The sequence below is a fragment of the Thermobia domestica genome, chromosome 5 (assembly GCF_964235325.1).
Source record: "Thermobia domestica chromosome 5, izTheDome1.hap1.1, whole genome shotgun sequence".
In the NCBI taxonomy this organism is placed as follows: domain Eukaryota; kingdom Metazoa; phylum Arthropoda; class Insecta; order Zygentoma; family Lepismatidae; genus Thermobia; species Thermobia domestica.
In genome coordinates, this window is record NC_137458.1 from 277,297,484 (window position 1) to 277,320,318 (window position 22,835).

The window sequence follows — 22,835 nt, forward strand, 5'->3', positions numbered from 1 at the left end:
ATCTGACAAGTAATTAAGCTAACATTGCATTATTAGGTTGATTCATTAATTCGTGCCATTCATTGTCAGGAATTGTTTTGACAGATGTCAGTGATAAAGACAGTGCTATGGAATTTATCAAATGGTAGCTGTGTTATCAGTAATGTGTAGCACTATTTGTGGTTATGCTAGGGCTAATCAGTTTTTTTGTTTTTCAGGATTTGAAGTATAGGATCATCAACATATTCTCTGTGAGTTCATCAGAAGTTCTAGTACCGAAGATGATCCAGAAAAATGAGTGCTACGTATGGGGAGGACGCTGTTGCTGAAAGGACCACCCGAAAATTACTTGATAGGTTCCGAAATTTTGACCTGAAGGGTGCCTTCACGTTTTGATCGCCCATCCCACTTTGATGAGGCTTTAACTTGATCTACCGTGATCCACGTTAAAGCATCTGGGAATTGGTCATGAAGATGGACATTGGGCAGGCAACTGTTCTGCGATACCTTCAACATACGGGAAATGTTCCAAAACAAATGGTACGAACTAATGAATCAACCTAATATACGATATCATTCAGTTATTATTTATTTAATTTATATATTTAAATTTATTAGGTTTAACTGAACATTTTCTTAACGTTCGGTAACTGTACATAATTTAAAATCTTAAATATACGGTTATAATCTGTCACTAATATCAAAATTTTGAAGGTAAATTTTTAGTCTATAACAGAGAAACTTATCAATAGCATACAATACCTTTACGACTAATGTCTGATATAAAAAAATTCGAAACAACTGTTTAGTCTCTCCTTCAACCAGGGGTGATCGCCCCCCCCCCCAGAAGAGGAAACTTTCTTATTTTATATATATAAATAAAACCCATCCCAAAGTTTGGAGCCCTTAAAAGTAGCAGTATGACAACTCACCGTCCCCCCCCCAGAAGTCGGTCCTGGATCCGCCCCTGCCTTCAACTACTCTTTTAGTCTACTTTAGGCTACCCTTATGCACTTTTCAGTTAGATTGTTAATCTTTAATGGTATTTATGTAAAATTATTATTTCAACAATATATATATATATATATATATATATATATATATATATATATATATATATATATATATATATATATATATATCTTTTAACTTAACAGAGGTACGAGGGAGAATCAAAAAGTTCCAGGAATTTCGTTTTAACTATTTATTACCACAATATAGGTACACATTCACTTAATTGCCTTCAAAATAAGCTCCTTGAGAACAGACACATTTGTTCCACCGCTCCTACCATTGCTGGAAACAACGCTGTAAGTTGTGTTTTGGGTGTTCCGAAGTTTAGCCGTCGCGTTGGTTTGGATGCTTTTCTACAATGGCAAAATGGTTCCCAGAAACGAACATTCCCCTTCTCTACTAGCCTCCCTACTCACTGGATTTAGCACCCTCGGATTTCTGACTCTTTTCTAATATCAAAAGGAGCCTTAAAGGCAACCGATATAAGTAGAAAAACAAATTGCAACATTGTACTACTGTTGAGATAAGAAAAAAAAAAAAAAAAAAAAAAACAAGGAGAGAAATTTAGTTAAGAAAACAAGCTAAGCCTTGTGACTCTGACGAAAAGTGCCCAAGCGAAGTACTTGAAATATTGGAAAGAAACATAATTTGAAGGAACATTACTTGAGGAATATTCTATTAATAAGTTAACGAAGTTTGTCAATTAATATTTTGTACGAAGGGAAGTCAAAAAGTAAAGGGACTTTTGAAAAAAGGTACATTTATTCTAATGATAGAAAACTGAAACATACATTATTTTTCTACACAGTCACTCTGCACTTCAACGCACTTTTCCCAACGTTTTACAAGTTTTTTTTTTTTTTGAATATACATATATATATATATATTCCGGCGGGAAAATGGTTTTCGGTTGCACCTGTAACCAATTTTGCACTGCATCAATGACTAGTTGATGGTTGACGTTTAAATTTTTTAACTTCTGGTGATGATGGATGTTTTTAAACCATGCTCGCAACCTTACTTTCCGATTCGTGATGATGTACCCAAGTTTCATATACAGTAGCAATTTGCTCTAAAAATCCATCCCCATCGCCACGATAACGAGCTAAATGTTTACAAGAGATGTCCAACATTTTTTTGTGCCTTATGTTTTGCGATGAACAGCTGTTACCATACTGCGCATGCATTCGATGAATAATTTCCGCAGATTTAACACCTTCTGTAAACAAAAAGCGAGAATCACTGCCTTCATTTTCTCCTTGGTGCAGATCGCCAATGGAGCTACCATGTTTAACGGTCTACTACATTCCAGCGACTAACGCGGAAATAAGAGTGACACGTTGTACAGAAGTGTTGCAGACGACACTAATTTAGCGCTGGTTGCTAGCAGTGTTACCGAACCCTAGTGCAAGAAATTGTGAAAGCCCTTTTACTTTTTGACTTCTTCTCGTTATTCCCCGTAATCGAATATGCAAAAATAATGTTAACAACTCTACTCTTTCTCCTTGAGTTAATGTATTTACTATAAATCTGGTAGTATTGAAATTTGTTATAGAAAGAGAACACAGTTTCACTAGCATTTTCTGACTGGTATAGTGCTATAATTGAAGTGCACTAGATAAAGATTTGAAGCATCATTATACGCAGTACTCGAATTACAATTATATTTGTCATTTATCGGTATTTATATCGGCTCTATATATTTACAACAGAAAGTATATCGTCAGTGAAATATGGCACTGAAAAATAATGTATCAATATTCAGAAATATAGTTTCATTTGTGAATTAAGAGTATCATTTCCTAGAAACATATGATTTTTATTCACTTCATTTTGATCAATGTTATGTCTAGACAAAATAAAAAAGATAAACTATATATTTTGTTTTTACTTACTTACGTCAAATACTGATTATACGTCCAATAACAGACTTAATGACATATACAGGGTGTTTCAAAATAAATATCAGGGTTTTAAGGTTTTGTAGTATTTATTACAATTTAAGTTATAATTATAAAAAAAAATGAATCAAATGAAAGAGCAACTCAAAGAGATTTGTACGCATGCATGCGCATGGACTGTTTTCTCTGTCTGCCGTTAGAAGAGACTGGTTAAACGACGCTGCACCTGAGCGCTGGATTGGCCGCAAATGGCCGAATGACAGAGCTTGTTTCACATGGTTTCCACGTTCTCCAATTCTGACGCCACGCGATTTTTGTCTTTGGGAATTCATAAGCGATCATGTGTATGTGCCTCAGCTACCAAGAAAGAGGATTGAAGTAATTGTGGCAACTACTGATCCAAACACACTGATCGAAGTTCGGGAAGCGATCTACCCCACCCACCCCAGAAGAGGAAGCTTTCTTATTTTGTATATATAAGTAAAACCCATCCCAAAGTTTAGAGCCCTTAAAAGTAGCAGTATGACAACCCACGCCCCCCCCCCCAGAAGTCGGTCCTGGATCCGCCCCTGGGAAGAAGTCCCCTTATCGACTCGATCTGTGCCCTGTGACGAATTGTGCTTACATTGAACACTTGTAACAAAAACTGTTTAAGTTGTTCTTTTATTTGGTGTATTATTTATAATTGTATGTTAAAAGTAATAAATACTACAATTTCCTAAAACCCCGAAATTCATTTTGAAACACCCTGTATTTTGAATTTTGTGAAGAAGGTCTGCTTGAATCACAAATGTCCTGAAAGTGTTTTATTATGGAAGTGACCAGTTAATCTCCAATTAAAAGGAAGAGTAAAGGTTTTCGAAGCTCTATATCTACTTACAGTTAGTTATTTCTGGGATGCAAAACTTTTTTTTAACTAGTCATGAGTGCGCAGGAAAAATAATTCTACAATATACACTTTCTTCTAACTAGAGAGAAAGTTAAAATATAAATAAAAGTGAAATAAGCCTTTTTATACAAGATATCTTATTTTTTTTTTTCATTCCTAGGTATCATAGGTACAGAAAACAATTACATTTTCGACTATTAAAAAATATTATTAGGAAAATTGATTTTAGAAATTATTTCAAATTTGCAGAAAGTATAAACAAAGAATAAATCTTAACAAAAAAAAAAAAAAAAAAAAAAAAAGGTTACTTACCAATAAATCATCCCGTTCGAAAATTAAACACTCTCGACACGTTTCGGAACAACAAGCTAGTTCCGTTCTCAGTAGTAGGATTACAAGGATAAAAACGGATGAAAGAAAAAAAAGTGAAGGAAAAGGAATACATACCGCCAATAAATATTACAAAAACGATGGATGCCAAAATAACACATGCAGAGCATAGTGCAAAAAAATGAGCTGGGTTGAAGGAAACGCGATGTCTAGGTTACGTCACTATTGCCAGATCCAGATGCACCCCCGCCCCCGAAAAGATTAAAAAAAAATCTTACCAGATTCAAAAATTATTTTTTGATCCACTAAACAAGTCAGGTATTCATTGTGTTCATGCGAATGTTAATCCTCATATCTAGGCCAAACGCAATATTAACACTCGAGTTCAAACAGTCACAAGAAGAAGGCATGTCGGGACTGGCTTCTCTTAAAACAACATACATACAATATGAAGCACGTTAATGTGATAGGTTCAGCAAAAACAAAGAAACAACGGGAGATTAAAGAATCATATTTTTTTCATAAATAAAAACCGCCTTTAAATCTGGATATTGGCAACATTGATAGAATATTGGTACCTACTTTTGCTGTATTGTTTGGATCTGGCAATAGTGACGTAACATAGAGATCACGCTTCCTTCATTTCACAAGGAAAGAGAGGGAGATTATATATCGAAATGGAAGATGGTTTATGCACCAATCGAAAGGACTAATGACATCTATTACCAAACTGTAATAAAAAAATTTCCGAATGCATATACTGTACGAGTTATATGAATTTACAGGGGGGGGGGGCTCAGTGGTGGAGCCTTCTCCTCTGGTGCTTGGGGTTCCTGGTTCGATCCCAGCTCGCGCCAAGTGAACTTTGTGGTGGACAAACACTGTGTGTGGAGGTTTTCTCGGGGTTCTCCCGTTTCCTCCCACTTTCTTCATTCATTATTTCATCATCACCGTCTCCTTTAGCATAACTGGCATAACCGCGGGACGTAAAACTCAAAGATTTCATTTCCTTTTCATTTCATGAATTTACAGGGTATCCAGAAAGTCCGTTGCCACCCCTAGAAATCGCAAACGATGAGACAGATGCCAAAACAGCAAAACACGTTTGTCATCATTTCAAAAGTACAAAGTATCAAAGTAATAAGTGTTATCCCAGGGTCACCCACAGGGTCCCAGGCAGGATCCAACTCAAAAATACAAATGGTAAGGGGGTCAAGCAGCATATCGTTAGAAAGCTATTGAGAAATGAAAGAAGATTGAAGAAGTCTCACTCTCTAAAATTACCCTGTGCAAAATGGCTTCCGGTCAAAATGTCAGCAAAAAAGGTCATTGTAAAGTCTATGGCCACCTTAAAAAACCTGAACCGGTTAGACAGATGTCAAAACAGCAAAACACGTTTGTTATCATTTCAAAAGTAGAATGATTGAAAGTAAAAATATTTGTCCCAGGGTGCTCCGCAGGGTCCCAGACGGGGTCCTACTCAAAATTTTCAAATGGCAAGGGAGCTCAAGTAGCATATCGTTGGAAAGCTGTTGGGAAACGAAAGAAGACGGAAGAAGTCTCGACTCTCGACAATGTGCGAAATGACAGCTGGTCAAAATGTACATCCCCATTTTGATTTTTCCGAGCGTATTTGCTTTTCATTCTGCAATCGGCACTTGTTGTCACTGTGAGACACTTGCACGTATTCGCTGTTCTTGGTGAAAAAAAAAAAAAAAAAAAAAAATGTTTGAATCATTTTTACTTATTAATTCAGATAACGAGCATAACTATTGTACATTATATGTTAACTAGTCAGTTTTATACTTAAAGATGTCAAATGTTATTTCTTTTCTTTTCTTTATTTCTTAATTTGCTTTTATTTTATTATATTTCTTTATTTATTTATTTAGGCATTACTGGGCCCAAAGAGCAGAATCTCACAGTAGGGTATTTCCTTTCTTTTCGTTGAGTACAACAATTTAAGTGAAATCAAACTAAAACCCGACTACAGAAAGAAGAACTAGAAAGCAAGATGTTTGCACAATGTTATCGTAGAGAGTCCAGACTTGTTTCATATACTTTCATTTAACAACAACTTCCCAACGATATGCTACTAGACTCACTCCCCCCATTATTACTGAATCAGGGTTCGATGCTTGTACGTCCCTGTTCGGGAAGACATATATTACTGTATCAGGGTTCGATCCTTGTACGCCCCTGTTCGGGATAAGCCAAATATTACTGTATGTGAGGTTCGTGTCCTGCAGTTCTTTAGGAGGGCTTAGGCATTTATAACAGTCCGGGATTCGATCCTCTATGTTTTGGACGTCTCCTTTAGACTTCAATAGCAGTTCGCACTTTCTACCAAAGCCGACCATATAACCACTGGACAACACGGTTCAGAGTTCGGGTCAGAACATTCTGAGAAATCGACATAAAGACTGATTCTAATCGTATTCTCAATGCCGATACAATTTAATAATGCTAATATTGTTACATTGCATAGGCATTAAACGATTTATACTGGAAAGAAAAACAAATTAAAATCTCTTAAACTAGAAAATATCAATTTATACCATAATAATTATTTTGATAAAGGATATGCAAAATTTCACTTTTCACTTTAATAGACAACACTGAAACTGCACAAACACATGTTACATTATATTTTGGCACTTTGATTTAAATAATTGAATTTGATAAAATTTAACACTTGGCCCAATTATTCTTATTACAATCGCGGAAGGCGCCGTAGTCGCGGGTTACCGGTTGAACTTCACTACATCGTTAGTTTCCGTAATTTCGCACTGACACTTTTCACTCACTTGGATGCGGAAAAAGATAACTTCTGGGGGTTCCAGGGGGATGCACTTGAAGTTGGAGGGACGAAGTTCCTTGCTATCATTATATCTTCTTTCGGGTGATCTTGAAATTTTTCCATTGCGTAGCTAGCTCCTTGCCGCCAATAATGACACATAGACGATCAGTAATGGCACATAAACGTTTGAAACTCTGATTTTTCTTCTCTTGGCAATATTTTCACTATTCTAACGTAAATTGGCTTATTGCTAGTTGGCCTATATGTATTCAACTTTACATTTTCTTATTTAGTATAATACGTTGCACTGGTTAAAATAAAACATTATTTTTTGACATTGGTTACACGTTGTTGTCACATTAGTTGCAGCAGCCAGACTAACTTAGTTTTTCTCTCCATCTCCTCGCGTTTCTACGCAACAGAGAGGCTTGCGATGCAAACTGTTGATATCAGAGCTAAAAATAACTATGACAACCCATAGGCAGGAATTTTTGGAGACGAAGTTTGCTTCCTGCGCTGAATTTTAGCACCTTATTTGGAGAGATGAGAGGGTCTGCTAAGACTTCCGTTGCAGACGCGACACACACACACATATATGAATATTCGTTTGTTTGCTGAGAGAAAAAATCTTAAGAGTGCTTTTATACGAGGTTCACTTAAAAAGTTAAAATTTTATTCATTAATATTCGATGAGCTGAACCATAGGGTTACACCCTTGCCATTTGAAAATTTTGAGTAGGATCCCGTCTGAGACTCTGTGGAGGACCTGGGACAAATATTTTTACTTTCAATCATTGTACTGTTGGAATGATGACAAACGTGTTTTCCTCTTTTGACATCTGTCTCACCGTTTTAGGTTTTTTTGGGGGCGGCCATTGACTTTACAATGACGTTTTTGCTGACATTTGATCGTCCACCGTTTTACACACCGTAACTTTAGAGAGTCGAGACTTCTTCTGTCTTTCTTCATCCCCCAACAGCTTTTCAATCCACCTGTTATGTTCGATATGTTACTTGATCCCCTCACTATTTGTAATTTTTGAGTTGGACCCCTCCTGGGACCCTGCGGGTGGCCCTGGGAAAATACTTTTTTGCTTTGATACGTTAAACACGTGTTTTCTTGTTTTGGCATCTGTCTCATCGTTTGCGATTTCTAGGGATAGCAACGGACTTTCTGGACACCCTGTATATTCATATAACTCGCACAGCAAATACATACGGAAAACTTTTATTACAGTTTCGTAATAGGCGTTATTAGTGCTTTCGATCGATGTACAAACCACTTCGATATATAATCTCCCTCTCTTCCCTTGTCAGTTCATTCTTTCGCACTGTGCTCCGCTTGTGGTATTTTGACATCCATCCTTTACGTTATGTTTATTGGTGCTATGTATTCCTTTTCCTTCACCTTTCTTCTTCCATCCGTTTTCATCCTTGTCATCTTACCGCTGAGGACGGAACTAGCTTGTTCCGAAACGTGTGGAGAGTGTTTAATTTTCCTACGGGAGGATTTATTGGTAAGTAACTAATTTTTTATTAGTTTGAATCATCCACTCAGGCGCCTACATAATTTTAAAGAATAAATCTATTTTCCATAAGAAAATTCATCTACGCACAAACAAGACTGTTTGAGACACTTTGGCGCTTATTGTTAACCAAAACAAAAGTTATTCAAATAACAAAAATTCTACTGGTTACCAATAAAAAAAAAAAAAAAAAGACTACTAAAGATTTAATTTGTAACTTTTACCTGCATCGATAATACTCAGTTTCCTTACATCTTCTAAATCTGTTATTACAGTGAAATCTTCATCACTTTCAATTGAGAAGGTTCTCTCAATTAATTTGGTCTTGAAGATATTCGCACAGAAGTTAATAAATGTTGCATCACAATCACGCTCCACAATATACAAAACTATTGCAAATAAAAGTGCATCCAGAACAAACATTGCTACTTCCAACCCATTACGTGCAATAAATGATGTATAGGGAGGTTCATAACACTTAGTGATATTCCCAATGTCACATAAATTTTCTGAAACAAAGAAAAAAGGGAATGTAAATTTAATATGATACTAGCAGCGTTCACCCCGCTTCGCTGGGGTCACCCCGGAACGCAATAAACTTTGTTACTTAGATAATTTTTACTTTTTCGCTTTCAAGTGATATGATAAAAACCATAAAAGATTGCAGTAAATGTTAACATTATATCGCCTGTCATTTATGTTAACCCGCCGAGTGACACGGTCATGTGGGTTGCATATAAATACGGTTAGATTTAGCTATGATGAGCTAACAAAGGATTTCTACGTTATGGACACTTGAATGGTCAATTATCTCAAGACACTGGTAATTGAAAATTAAAGTGATATGATAAAAACCATCTAGGGTCCAAATCTTAATAACCCCCCAAAAATGAAAGAAATTGGTTCAGCCGTATTAGCGTGATGAGCTAACAAAGGATTTGTACGTTCTCTTTTATATATATAGATTATATTATGTTATTAATGTACATTTATTAATTACAACATGCTTTCTTCACGTTTACTATTTCTTGTTTCAATTTATTTTATAACATACTACCATTTATAACATAACTGAAAATAAGCAAAGTATGAAGAAAAAAGTATAAAAATATGAAAATACGTGAAATTTTAATTATATACTTTCTGAAAGGTTATATATATATATATATATATATATATATATATATATATATATATATATATATCACGTATTCACGTATTCATTAATCTTTTTTAAAAGTATCATGCACAGGTAAGTTGACGCTACTATTTCAATAATAAAAGCTTAGGATTCCTCAGTAGAAACTACGTGAGGGGGTGTAGGACACTCGCTGCTCCACTGTTAGCAGAGAGGGGTTAAAAATTCCGATAAAGCTCAATTTCAGCTAAGCCGGGTTGTGATTAGGAATCTCACAGAGGCAGAAAGAGAGGTAAAGTCTCCCACAAGGCTCCACTGCAAGCCAGGAGGAAAAGGAACTTTTAGTTCCACTGGAAGCTAAGGCTTTGGGTTTGGGAGAGGCACTTCACTTGCTCCACTGCAAGCCAAGAAAGGAGATTTTATCAGTCGAAACTGATGGCTATCCTTGGAATCCTATTGGTTATATAGGCGCTCAAGTGGAGACGGTGACGCTGTTGTTCCCCCGTCGTCATATGACCAGTGGTGTCACTGTCGTATCCATCGTCTGCAGCTCTAGTATTTCATAGTAAGGTGCACGTGGTTATTTGTAAATAGGAGCACATGTTGGGTGTTTGTAAACACAAGCACGTGTGATATTACTATATATATATATATTATAAATTTGAAAAAGCCGTTGTCTCCTACATCATAACGGAAAAATGGCTAAACTTATAAACTAAATTATTGAACATAGTTAATATCTACTTTGAACTAGATTTTCTCATGTTATTTTTATTAAAATAATATTTTAATGGGAAATAGGGAGGTACAAAATTTATACTGAAACAAATATATCTTAAAAATCCCTAAAATTAGGGGGATGAAACTATGTGTATAAACACCTCATTAAAAATAAGAAGAAGTTTGTCCTAACGTTTTCGAAAATATCACCTTCAAGGAAGAAGGGGAGGCAATTTCTATATTTTTTTTTGCCACTTTTAATCGACATTTGTCTCGTCATCATGGGGTGAATAGGTGAACCGTTTGAAATGAATTTTTGGCCATAGAACTTGGTTCAGGTCGAGTTTTTATCATATTTCTTTTATTAAAATGCTATTCTAAATTGCGAAGTGGTTCATCAAAGTGCGAAAGGACTCAAAAATCAAACCAAAATAGAGTATCTGAGAAGCCCCTCAGGTTAGGCAGACAAAACTCTCTATATAAACTCTTCATTTAAAATGTATAACCTCGTACTCGAAAATTTTGTTTCTAGGAGAGGGGAGGGGTAATTTCTTAAGTATGTTAATTTTCCATATTCTATTCATAAAATAACCAAAGCGGGGAAATGTTTCAACCATTTAAAATCAAGTTTTGAACATAGTTAACACTTGGGTCGACCTGAGTTTTTATCATTTCACTTTAACTGAAATGAGTAAGGAGGGATGGGTTTACATTTTTCGCAAAGGATTCCATAAATACATTTTTCTTTTGCGAAGTACGGGCATTTCAGCTAGTATACACTAGTGCCATTTCCAACTGTATGGTCTGTGACGTCCCAGTTTGCTGTCCCCCTTCTTAGTGAGGGGAAAAGAGAGACAGTAACATGTTCAATTTGACACATAAGCTTAGTTAACGATTAGTAATAGTAGCAGTTCTACTACTACTACTACATTATTATTATTATTATTATTATTATTATTATTATTATTATTATTATTATTATTATTATTATTATTATTATTATTATTATTATTATTATTATTATTATTATTATTATTATACTGCTGTTTCTCGGTGATGATAGGAGAACAGTAGAAAGAAATGCAGAGATCTTATTAAACGCTTGCAGAGACATGGGTTTAGAAGTAAATGCAGAGAAAACTAAATACATGGAAGTGCGTCGGGACCATAATACAGCAAATTATGGATGCGTTAAAATATTAAATAATACTTTTGATAAAGTGGATAGTTTCAAATATCTAGGATCAATATTAACAGACGAAAATCATATTCACGAAGAAATTAAATGTCGACTAAAAGCAGGGAATTCGTGTTACTATTCGGTTCAAAATCTCTTGTCATCGCGAATTCTGTCGAGGAATTTGAAGCTTAAAATATTCAAAACGATAATAATGCCTGTTGTTCTGTATGCTTGCGAAACATGGTCACTTACTCTGAGGGAAGAACATAGACTGAAAGTATTTGAGAACAAGATGCTCAGACAAATATTCGGACGCAAAAGGAACGGGAATGGGGAATGGCGGAAACTTCATAACGAGGAACTACATAATTTATACGGTTTACCCAACATTGTTAGGATCGTCAAGTCTAGGAGGCTTAGGTGGGCAGGTCATGTAGCTAGAATGGAAGAAAGTAGAAACGCTTTCAAAGTCTTGACTGGAAGACCAATCGGAAAACGACCATTAGGAAGACCTAGGCGCAGATGGGAGGACACTATTAAGATGGATCTCGCAGAGATTGGAATACAAAGTAGAAACTGGATGCAGTTAGCTAAGGATAGAAGGCAGAGAGCTTTTGTGAGCGAGGCATTGAACCTCCGGGTTCCATAGGACATAGAGTTAGTTAGTTAGTTAGTTAGCTTTTTCTCGGTTTAAACCGGTTTCACCTTAATAATCGGACAACCGTCTCTGCCAAGAACTTCCTGACCATATGACAAGTATCTAGTATTACTAATTTTTGTAGGTTTCTTAGGAAATATTTTGCATTTATCTGTTTCAGTTACGTCACAGTACTTTCAGAATCAATTGCTGTAGCTGAAATAATGATTGGTCTTGCTGTAATTTTCTGACATTTCTATAACTTCTTGATCTCGTCTGCCAGGTCTATATTTTCGTACTGAATGTTGTACATATTTTATGAGTCAATGGTACTGCTACATCTATGAAAGTTACTTCTTGGTCTATTTTATGATAATAGTGTTGTCGTGTCTAGTTGCAGGTATCGTTACATCTGTTCTGATTTCGCTTTTTCCCAATAGAATTTATATTTGTTGTTTTCAAGTGCTGGACCTGGCTGGTATTTGTAGTATAGCTTAGTATGACTGATTAATTCCATGTTATGTGCCAAAAACTGATGAAAACGTTTCGCAACATTGTTGTGTTTTCTTTTATAATCTATGGGAGCCATCATACTGTATGAACCTGTGATGTGTTCAATTATTTCTAATGTTTCTTCGTATTTTCAGCATTTTTCATCCGGTATTTCTTGCTTCAGTATGTATTTACAGTAGCCTCGGGTTGTTGTTATTCGGTTCTGGATGGGCATCATAAATGTTTCAGAAAAGAGTCCATTTTTCTTGATAAAGATTCCATGGAGTTCTTTTGATTTTCATTCGCTGTGCTTTTGTTCATCTGATTCCAAAAGCTACCGCTAGATGGAGTGACGCAGCTTTTGAGTCTGTATCACATATTATATGAAATAGATGGTTGGTTTCTTTTCTGTTGATTAAATATTGGCGAAGGTCTTCAGTTTGTTCTTTGTGGAGTTTTGGTACACCTGCGATACCAATGTCACTTTCTTCAGTGGGAAATATCACTCGCTCTATTGCAGCTTTTGGGCATTTCATCCTGATTTCTGTCATTAGAGTCTGGATCATTTGTGTTAAATTAATTACATCAGTTTCAATTCATTTGATTAAGCCAAATAAATATGTAATGAAGGGTACTGTAAATGTGTTGATGGCTTTAACTGAGTAAGCATTAGTAAGAAGTGTTCTGAGTATCGCCTTAATTCTTGACTGGAATCTTTCTGTAATATATGTTCCATTGTGTTGTGTTCAATGCCTCGAAGCTGCATTATTCCTAGGCACTTTTACTGTTCTCCTTTTAAGTCTTCTATTTTGTGATGTTCATCAATTAAAAATCCTTCGGTGTTTGTTATTTTCCCTCTTTGAAGATGTACTAGCTTACATTTGTTAATTTCTAAATTAATACAGATGTTAGAGCAAAAAGCTGTTACTATTTCTAGTAATCTGTGTAGTTGACTTGGAGAGTTGGCGTAGAGCTTTAAGTCATTTGAGTATAGCAGATGATTGATTTTACAAGATTTGTTGCGTGATTTTACTTTAAAGCTGTAAGACGTGTTTGCTAAAGATCTGTTGAGAGTGTTGAGAGCTATGCAGAACCGTAGGTCACTAAAATAGTCGTCTTGGAATATGCCTCTCTTTAACTTTATTTTCTATGATACTATTCTGTTCCGTTCATTGGATAGATAAAGTTTTGTGATCCATTGTTTCATAGATGCTTCCAAAAATCTGTAAATCCTAGGATGTATTTTATACATTTGTAGTACGTCTATTAAATATTAGAGTGGAATTGAATCGAAAGTTTTTTAGTAGTCTATAAATGCTACACCTAGGTTTCTTTTCCGGGATGTAGCTTGTTCAGTAAGTATTCTATTTATTATAATGTGATCCTTGCATACCTTGCTGGCCCTGTAGCATCCTTTCTGTACTTCTGTCATAATGCTGTTTTATTGCCGGTGAGAGTATATATATATATTAATGTCATGTACAAATACATGACATTAATTTAACTGAATATATATATATATATTGTAGAAAGGCATGTCGCCAGCCTTTAATTTTCAGGGATTTTAGTATCTCTATATTTTAGTAAGAGAAATATCTTTCTGGTTGTTAGAAAGCTAGAAATATTTCCTGTATTTTGAATAATGCGGCTATAGTACGTAGCGATGCTACTGTGTAGTGTTGTGAATTATTTGAACCAGAAATTTTGAATATGCTCAGGACCAGGAGACTTCCAATTTGCTGCTTTTCCAATTGCTTCTCTGATGTCTGTTTCTGTAATGTAAAATATTCCATACCTTGAATTGTTTGAATCTAATTGTTTCTCCTTTAAAAGTATTACTTTTAGTGTTATTGCTCGAGTTTGTTCCCAGATCTGAGACCAATTGTTCGTGATTTCATTGGTCATTGGCAGTTCTGTTTGATCAGTTTTCTTGTCCTGAGTTTCCGGTAGAACGGTTTTGGGTTTTGTTGAAAATCATTATTTTGTTTCTTTCGAGCAGTCGTTTTCTTTTATCTTCAGAGCCTTCCTGCATATGCAGCTATGAGTCTATCCAGAACTTTTATGATTGTGAAATCAGTTATACTTTCTATTTCTAACGGTTAACTTATGTGTTCTATTTTTTCTTCAGATTCGTGGTTTATTTCCCTCTTTGTACTGTCAGCTTTTTTTATTCTTAAGAAATTTATTCGTCTTTCAAGCCGAGTCTGCCATTTGGATATCCTGTCTCCTTGGTTCCTTTTGATTATTTGTACTAACTGGCTTATCGGATTTTTCTGTATTTCTTTCCTTTACCTGGGTTACGTTCATCATTGTAGCTGCAGCACAGTAGGTGATATGGTGAAGTTGTTCTGGATTTTTACATTGATTGGTATAGTTTGGTATAATCTGAATGTTTACGTAGTGAATATCTTTATTATCTCCCGTTAATGTGTTCTGGTTTCCTTAGTGGAGTTTTCTCATTCGCGTCCATATGCATATATTTACTGTAAAGAGCACAAAATTTTACTTGAATATCCTTCATAAATTTGGTTTTTTATATTTCCGTTTCTGATGTTTCGTTAAACTGTGAGTTCCGTTCTCGGGTTCTCAGGTGTCGTCAATCTTACGTTAAGTGGATCATTTCCTTCATTTCTTTTCGAATTTGATTTTTCGTTTACTTATTTATTATTATTATTATTATTATTATTATTATTATTATTATTATTATTATTATTATTATTATTATTATTATTATTATTATTATTATTAAAAACATATACTGACATCTCTGTATTACTTCTATTCGCTTCGCTCGCGATACCCATATTTGGAATCCATGTATATTTCATTCACTTACTGTAATTTTTTAATATACCGAAAACTAACATTATATACGAGAAGATAAAAGTGAAAAAATTATGAAGCAAAAACTGACTTAAAGTAATAGAAATCTTTTAGAGTGGATAATTTAATAGCATTTTTGAAGCATGACATGTTTAGTAAGAAGATATTTAATAGTTATACTTTGTATATCTAATTTTTACTAACAGAAAAATGAACAAAATATATCAAGTGCTATCCCTAAAACATTCTCCGATTTATTCTGAAAAAATGTGTGAATTTTTAGAATACCCATCCAACCCTCCCGGGGAAGGGGACAAGGTAATTTTATCACAGGTAAATTTTCCCAACGAACATATTAACTTTTCATTTTGAAAAGTTTTCGTCGGATGCATATTTCTTCAGACATTTTGCAGTGTCAAGTTAAAAAACTTCACCTGTATATATCTAATATTTAGACAACACTATAGTAATAAATAAATAAATAAATAAATAAAGTTTAAGATTTAATCATGATTTCGGGCTACATCTCATTAACCACAATATACATCGTCGTTTTCGTAGTGTCATAATGAAAATCTTAATTAGTGTACACTTCAATATCATTTTCTTCTTAATAGGTAGCAGCGTGGTTGTCATACTACAGTATGCGGCAAAAGAAACAGTACTGAAATCACATTGTTGACATTTATTTATTTATTTGTTGTACAACATAATGAAACATAAGAAATGTTGTCAAATGGATGTCAACTAAATAATACTCAACATTTAAGAGGAATCGTGCCTGGGTTCGTGCTCAAAATATTGACCGTTACGTTGCACACATTCTTCATAGCGGTTCTGTAGATCGATGAACGTGTTAGTGAACACGCGTTGCTGGAACTACAATACAAGCGACCGAATCTTCTCTCTTAGCTCCGGTATAGTGGTACGGGGTTATCTGTTCGGAATATTGCTTCCATCAGCATACCCCATTTGTACGCATCTGGAACCGTGAGGTCAGAGGAGTGGGAAGGATATGGGAAATCCGTTTCATGAGAAATCAAGTGATGGCCAAACTCTTGTGGGCAGAAGGGCAAGTGACTCACTTCCAGTGTGGACAATAGTTTCGTCTTGCTGCATCCATTGTTGTTATAACGACAGATTTTTGGGGCGGCAAAAACTGCGCAAATCATATAAGAATGGGTCAATAATCAATGATCGATTGATGTAGCGATCAAGGTACACATGGGTTTCATCACTGAACCATATGTTGCTGATGAAACCTTCATCTTAACGTGCCATAAGTAACTCCAGTAAGTGTAACTCCAGAGAAATACAGTAGACGTGCGCGCTCATCTCCTGCACACCGCATGAACGAAAATAGTGCTCGACAACAAACACTTTCTCCTCTGTTATGGGTAATATTATCTTCACTCCAACTGCACACTACACTAGTCCACACACAACTGAACACACATGTGGCGCTCACAGCTCATACCACATTGCACCTGCGCGCTATCGGTACGCAAATTTAAGTACTGTTTGTTTTTTCGCATACTTATCATCAATTTTAAGGTTTACAAAAAAGGTTTTTCTCGAAAACTGTGCATAAGAATTTACACTTATCTATATAATTTTGTTCGGCTCAATGAGGTCTATTGAATGATATGTGTTATTTTTGGACACTTCCCCCCCCCCTCTTTAAATGCTAATAATATGATAGGATTTATCTATTTACAATTTTCACGATCTAATTAGTTGAATATATTACGTTAATCCATTTCTTTGTTAAATGTATTGAAAAACATATCATGTATAATCCAAAGAAAGAACATATAAAATTAAAATAAATTGCTTATATGCTTAATATTGTACTTACGTAAGTCATAGACCGGTGAACTGGGATATAGTTCGTTACGTTCGCCATTGTGCAGCCACTACCTTCCATCAGTCCTACAACTAAAGTAAGGGCATGGTTAGTTTCATTTCTAAACACTTACTAAGTTGTAAGAATTGGAAATTTTCAATAATGTGAAATTTTCTTCACTATAAAATAAGGAATTCTATATTACATGATAGAAGAAATAATACTTTTTCTCTATAAGAATAGTTTGATTTGAAGTTCTGTATTTTGAAACGCTTAATTTTAATAATAAAAATTATAAACGATGAACAGTCAGGGAACGCTTTTACATACATTTATAGCAATGACAGGATTTGCGGACTCTTTCTACCGCTAAAGCTCATGTTTAAAGAACCCAACATTATGGTTCTTTGTGTTTCCAATTCTAGATATATTCTGTGCATGAAAACTATGGGACTGATGGAAAAATAATGTAGCATGCACAATAGCTTACGCAAAGAACATCATTGGGCATATTAAAAAGAAAAGAATTCATCACGCCAAATTCTATATACTAAATTTAATCTCTTGCTCAGATAACCCAAGTTGCATACGTTATCGTAGTATATCTAGCATATACATTTAAAAGAAGTTTTTTCTAGTTCGCATTCGAAGGAATTTTTAAAATAATATAGCTGACTCCATTGTTGAAAACAAATTTTCAATACTTACTGCCAACTAGTAAACAGGTTAAGGAAATTATTTTGATTTTAAAGAATTAGATTAAAATTTAGTGTAAAAAGAACTTTCAATGTAATTTGCTGTAAATTAATTATGTCTCTATTACTGAAAATTTATTAATTATAGCATGTCCGAATTCCGAAAAATTGCTTAGAATTTTTCGGATCGAGAAACTATTGAATTGAATAAAGGAAGCTGTAAGAACAAATCCATTTTATCCACAGATTGTTAACTAAGTTAAGGAAATCAAAATCAGACTAAAACAAACACTTACATTAATAATCTTATATTACAATTTTGGCACTGTATTATTACGTTCATTAGACACATTACGTGAACATTGTTAACAAATACTGCATTTCATTTTTTATATTTGTTTAAAATATCTTTAACTAACTTGATCATTGATATTAAGTGTATATATACAGGGTGTTTGAAAACAACACCGACAACGTTTGGGAGATGATTCCTGACACCAAAGAAAAGACAAAAAGTATAGACCAACCTGGGTGCACAAATGCTTCCTTTCGGAGTTATAAGCTGCCGAAAACATGAAAAAATGAACTTTAAAGGCCCATAACTTCAATACTGTGGGGCCTACCGTAGTCGGGTCAAGAGTTCATTTAGGAACTAGTATGTACCCTATCCAAATATCCATGTTTCAGAGTCCTACGGTACTTCTGCAACAATTTTTATAGAGTGATTTTGGATACGGGCATATAATTTGAAGTACTCACCAACTACCAAGTGACTAAACTTTTGAACCACTCGACCGATCTCGATCAAAGTTTCAACATAGATGAGGTTGGGGCTGGGATAGCTTTTGGTCATTTCACTTCGACGGTGCAACTTAGGGAAGAAGGAGGGAGAGACATATAAAAATGATCTAAAATGTCCGTCATTAGAGGCAAATCCATAGTGTTCTAGGTCGCCGAGATGACACTTCCAATGCAGTTTAAATCCACATTCAGTCCCCGCAACTTGGGGGAGGAGGAGGGGGAAATATATAAAAATGATCGAAAATAACCAATGTTAGTGCCGAACCCATAGTTTTACGGAGTCGATGAGGTGAACAGTGGCACTTCCGATGTCGTTTGAATCTAAATTCAGTCCCGCAAATATCATACGTTAGAATCAGTAAAAGTCAAAATAATTATTATAGTTAACCCGTTTGGTTGTTTTGAGGATTTGTGCTCAGGCAACATGAGACGTGGACTTACAATTTAAAGTCGAATCCGAACAGTACAGGGCCCCGCCGAGAATCGGACACGGGCTATGTAGAAGGCGGATATGTACCCTAACCCTGCTTGGTAAATCTCGTAAATTTTAAAGCATTCTTTCTTCTTTTTTTCTTTTCTTTACTTCCTTTTTCGTTTTTTTCCTTATTTTGATTTTTGTCTTTGACGTTAGTAATGTTCTGAAAGAAACTCTTAGCAATATGTTCACCGTCTTTTATTCGTTAATGCGTGAGCTATTGGCACAATGAAAGAAAGAATAAAGTAGTGGCGGCTCGTTAAGTAAATTACATCGGTAAGAACTAAATTTTTAACGCTTCAAACCAAGAGAGAAAACTTACCTAATTTTCTAATACTTGCATGCAACAATTAGTATGTTAGATAAATTTTCTTCCCTTAGTTTGAAGCAATAAAAGTGTAGTTTTTACCGATGTGGCTTCCTTCAAGAACCATCATTGGAATGAAAGTAATCGTTCTCTAAGAGAGGAGATATTTCGCTGAAACAATTGAAAGATCAGACCACAAATGTAATCGAATACTACCGATAAACGAATCCTTGAAAGCTCAGTTTATTTTTTTTTCTTAAGAAACAGGAAAGAAAGAAAATATTTTATTAAGCAATATTCACAATTACTTGTGTTACTTGTGTTTGGAGTTAGACACACTGACAGCGACTTTAGCAGTTTGTCCCATTTCTTACATTAGGATTGGTGAGCAAAGACAATTGATTTTTTTTTTTCTAAAACGACACATGAAGTTAACAACACTATTGTGTTTGCTACGTGTAGATACACATTTTGGAAGATAACGGTACATGTCAAGCTGTTGCCTACACTTGATATATTAGTAACAAATAGACGTATTTGGATAAACTATAGCGTGTAGTATAGTTCTCATTTTTCTCAAAACTTGTTTTTTCTGACGTGTTGTTTTAGAAAGAAACTTTTCAATTGATTCTTTATATTCGCTTTTCAAGAACTCTAAGAGTGCCAGTTTCTCATAAAAGATAGGTCAGAATTTTGCACAAACACTAGTGACTTTTACACACGTGGTCCCGATTCAGCCAATTAGAACGCGAATTGTTCACGCTCGGCTTAGAAATCTTATAGGCTATGTGTATTCACAAAGATGGCCTAGAACATCATTTAGCTCGTGTACCAATACATTAGTTAAGTTTTCTTTAAAATATTAGACATGCTACTTTTAGAAAACCAAAACCAGCAGTGTTAGTAAGTATATAACATATTTGTAAAAACGGTATCAGCATCACACTTTGGATTTTCAAATTAGAAAAGTATTTTCGCTAGCATCGTTGTTTTGCCAAACAGTGTCAAGATCCCCAGGATAGGAATTTTATATTTTCGTATAGAATAATTAGCTCCAAGAACTAAGAGGTGAATTTTCTTCACCACTTATGATATGATACGAAGATAACTCATTTGTATTTTAAAATAAGAACACTCATCAATAGTTAGTGAAAATATCGTAAGTATAAATTTCTTCAGTGAAAATATCGTAAATATAAATGTCTTCGATCATTTCCAACATATACGCATTAGGCCATTTACGTAATTTACATAAGACTATTTACATTATAGTGACGAGTCAATGCCGGCTAAAGTAACTGTCAAGTATTATGATCAGAATGTTTAAAATGAAAGCAATATAGTAGTGATTGTATAATACGTATTATTTTAAGCCGTTTAGTATCGTATCATTAAAAGTTATATATTTATAAAGATCGTGTTTTTGATTTGGATCATCAATCATATTTACATACAGTTTATATAATTTTGTTTTCACGCTCTAGAACCTAAACTCTCTTTTTACAACTACGGAGTCATAAATGGAAAGTTGCAACATATGAAAATTACTGTAAAAACAAATTACCTAAAAGATAACGTGTATACAGATAGTATTATGAAATTTAAATAATAAAATTTTGAAAGCTTTAGTAGAAGATATTGAGTAAGTGTATTTTGTTGTGTTAATTATATTTTTATTTATTTAGTATTGAAAGGGGTTATGGATTAAAGTCTACACATATATTTGATATATTTCTCTAAAACATCTTGACTTAATGCTCCAACAACTGGATAATAGTCTATCGTGTACTTTCGATAAAATCAACTAAGGAAATAAACGTATATCCGCCTCAGGAAATGGCGTATTAGAAAAGTGTGGGAGTTGTGAATAAGAAATGTGAAAATTTATTTATGTACAATAAAATAATACATTGTTTAATATGAAGACATATAAAATACCACAATTAACGCATATTCAGCAGTTAAACTTTTTAAAAATAAAGGTACAGAACTTTTAATTGTGCAGTTCAGTACAGCATGTTTGTGTTTAGTACTGGGGAATGAAACGAGCATCACAGTATAACTACAAGTCGATTAGTAGCGTGTGCTACTAGTGCAACTTGTATAATGCTTCATCACAATTAAAAGTATATGTTGGTCAAATAAAGTGCGTGTTACTACAAAAAATAAAATTCAACTTTGTGGAAAGTTAATTAGTTATTTGAAGTCCAAGATATCAAAATCCGAGTTACAAAGAGACTTCTGCCTCTATTAATAATAAACAAATATCGATTCTGACAAATTGTAGGAAAGCAAAATGGGTTTATATGCAATTGAATGGTCTACACATAAGCACATACAAGATGTAAATATTAATAATTTGGAATATATAATTATCAGATGAGGAAACAGTGGGATTTGTGTCTTTTCAGTACTGTACTCAGCAACACTGATTGTATGTTAAGTGTGTTATGTTTAAAAGCATGTATAGTTATAGTCAATATAGTCAATACATGTAAAACATGTATAGTGAAACTGGACATTTCGTCTAATGTTATTTCATCAACATTTATTAATATTTATTCTAATCTTTTGCCTATAAACATAATTACCGGACATTAAACTTACGATTTCATATATTTTCTTCCTTTACTTTAAAACTGAGGGCAAAACAAATTGCAAAAGCACTTGTAATATACTTACCGCAACATTCAAATACATCTGCTTGAGCATCCAGTGTACACGTTTCATTTTTCGAACCCTGCAGAAGCAATTTGCATTTTACAAATTCAAGCGAATGTTTTTTCATACGTATTATTACTTCCACCAAAACGCTGCTAGGAACAACATAGAACATTCCATGTACCTTCGGAAGAGCTTCTGCAATCATGGCTGTAAATCAAAGAATACAAACGTTATATGCTCCATATTCTGAGTACTACACTGAATGCGATTGCAAAGTTTGAAAGAATTATTATTCAAATTTAAAGTTAAGTAGTATATATATATAGTTCTATCATTTCTAAGTACCATGTATTGAGGGAAACAAAATTGCCCCAGGGTCCCTCGGAGGGTCCCAGACAGGGTCCAACTCAAAATTCTTAAATGGCAAGGGGGGTCAAGTAGTATATCGTTTGGAAGCTATTTTCAAAAGAAAGACGATGGAATAAGTTTCGACGCTCTACAGTAAACTTGTACAAAATGGCGACAGGTCAAAGTGTTAATACAGTTTGCATTGAAAAGTCTTTGGCCACCCCTAGAAATTTGAAATGGCTCAACAGCTATCAAAACTAAAAAACCCGT

The 22,835-nt window shown here is 34.5% G+C and overlaps 1 protein-coding gene across 4 annotated transcripts in view; it reads right to left on the reverse strand.

Moving 5' to 3' along the window:
- The window catches only part of LOC145686642 (phospholipid-transporting ATPase ABCA3-like), a 274,059-nt gene that overhangs the window by 34,816 nt on the left and 216,408 nt on the right, over positions 1–22,835 (reverse strand). For 3 of the 4 annotated variants that reach the window (XM_081760118.1, XM_081760117.1, XM_081760120.1), the window contains 2 exons: positions 22,236–22,424; positions 8,664–8,948 (listed from right to left, as the gene is read on the reverse strand). In XM_081760118.1, the coding sequence (XP_081616244.1) occupies positions 8,664–8,948; positions 22,236–22,424 (474 nt within the window). Of the gene's footprint in view, positions 1–8,663; positions 8,949–17,287; positions 17,368–22,235; positions 22,425–22,835 lie in introns of those variants that run through there. The other variant, XM_081760119.1, reaches the window with a different exon arrangement.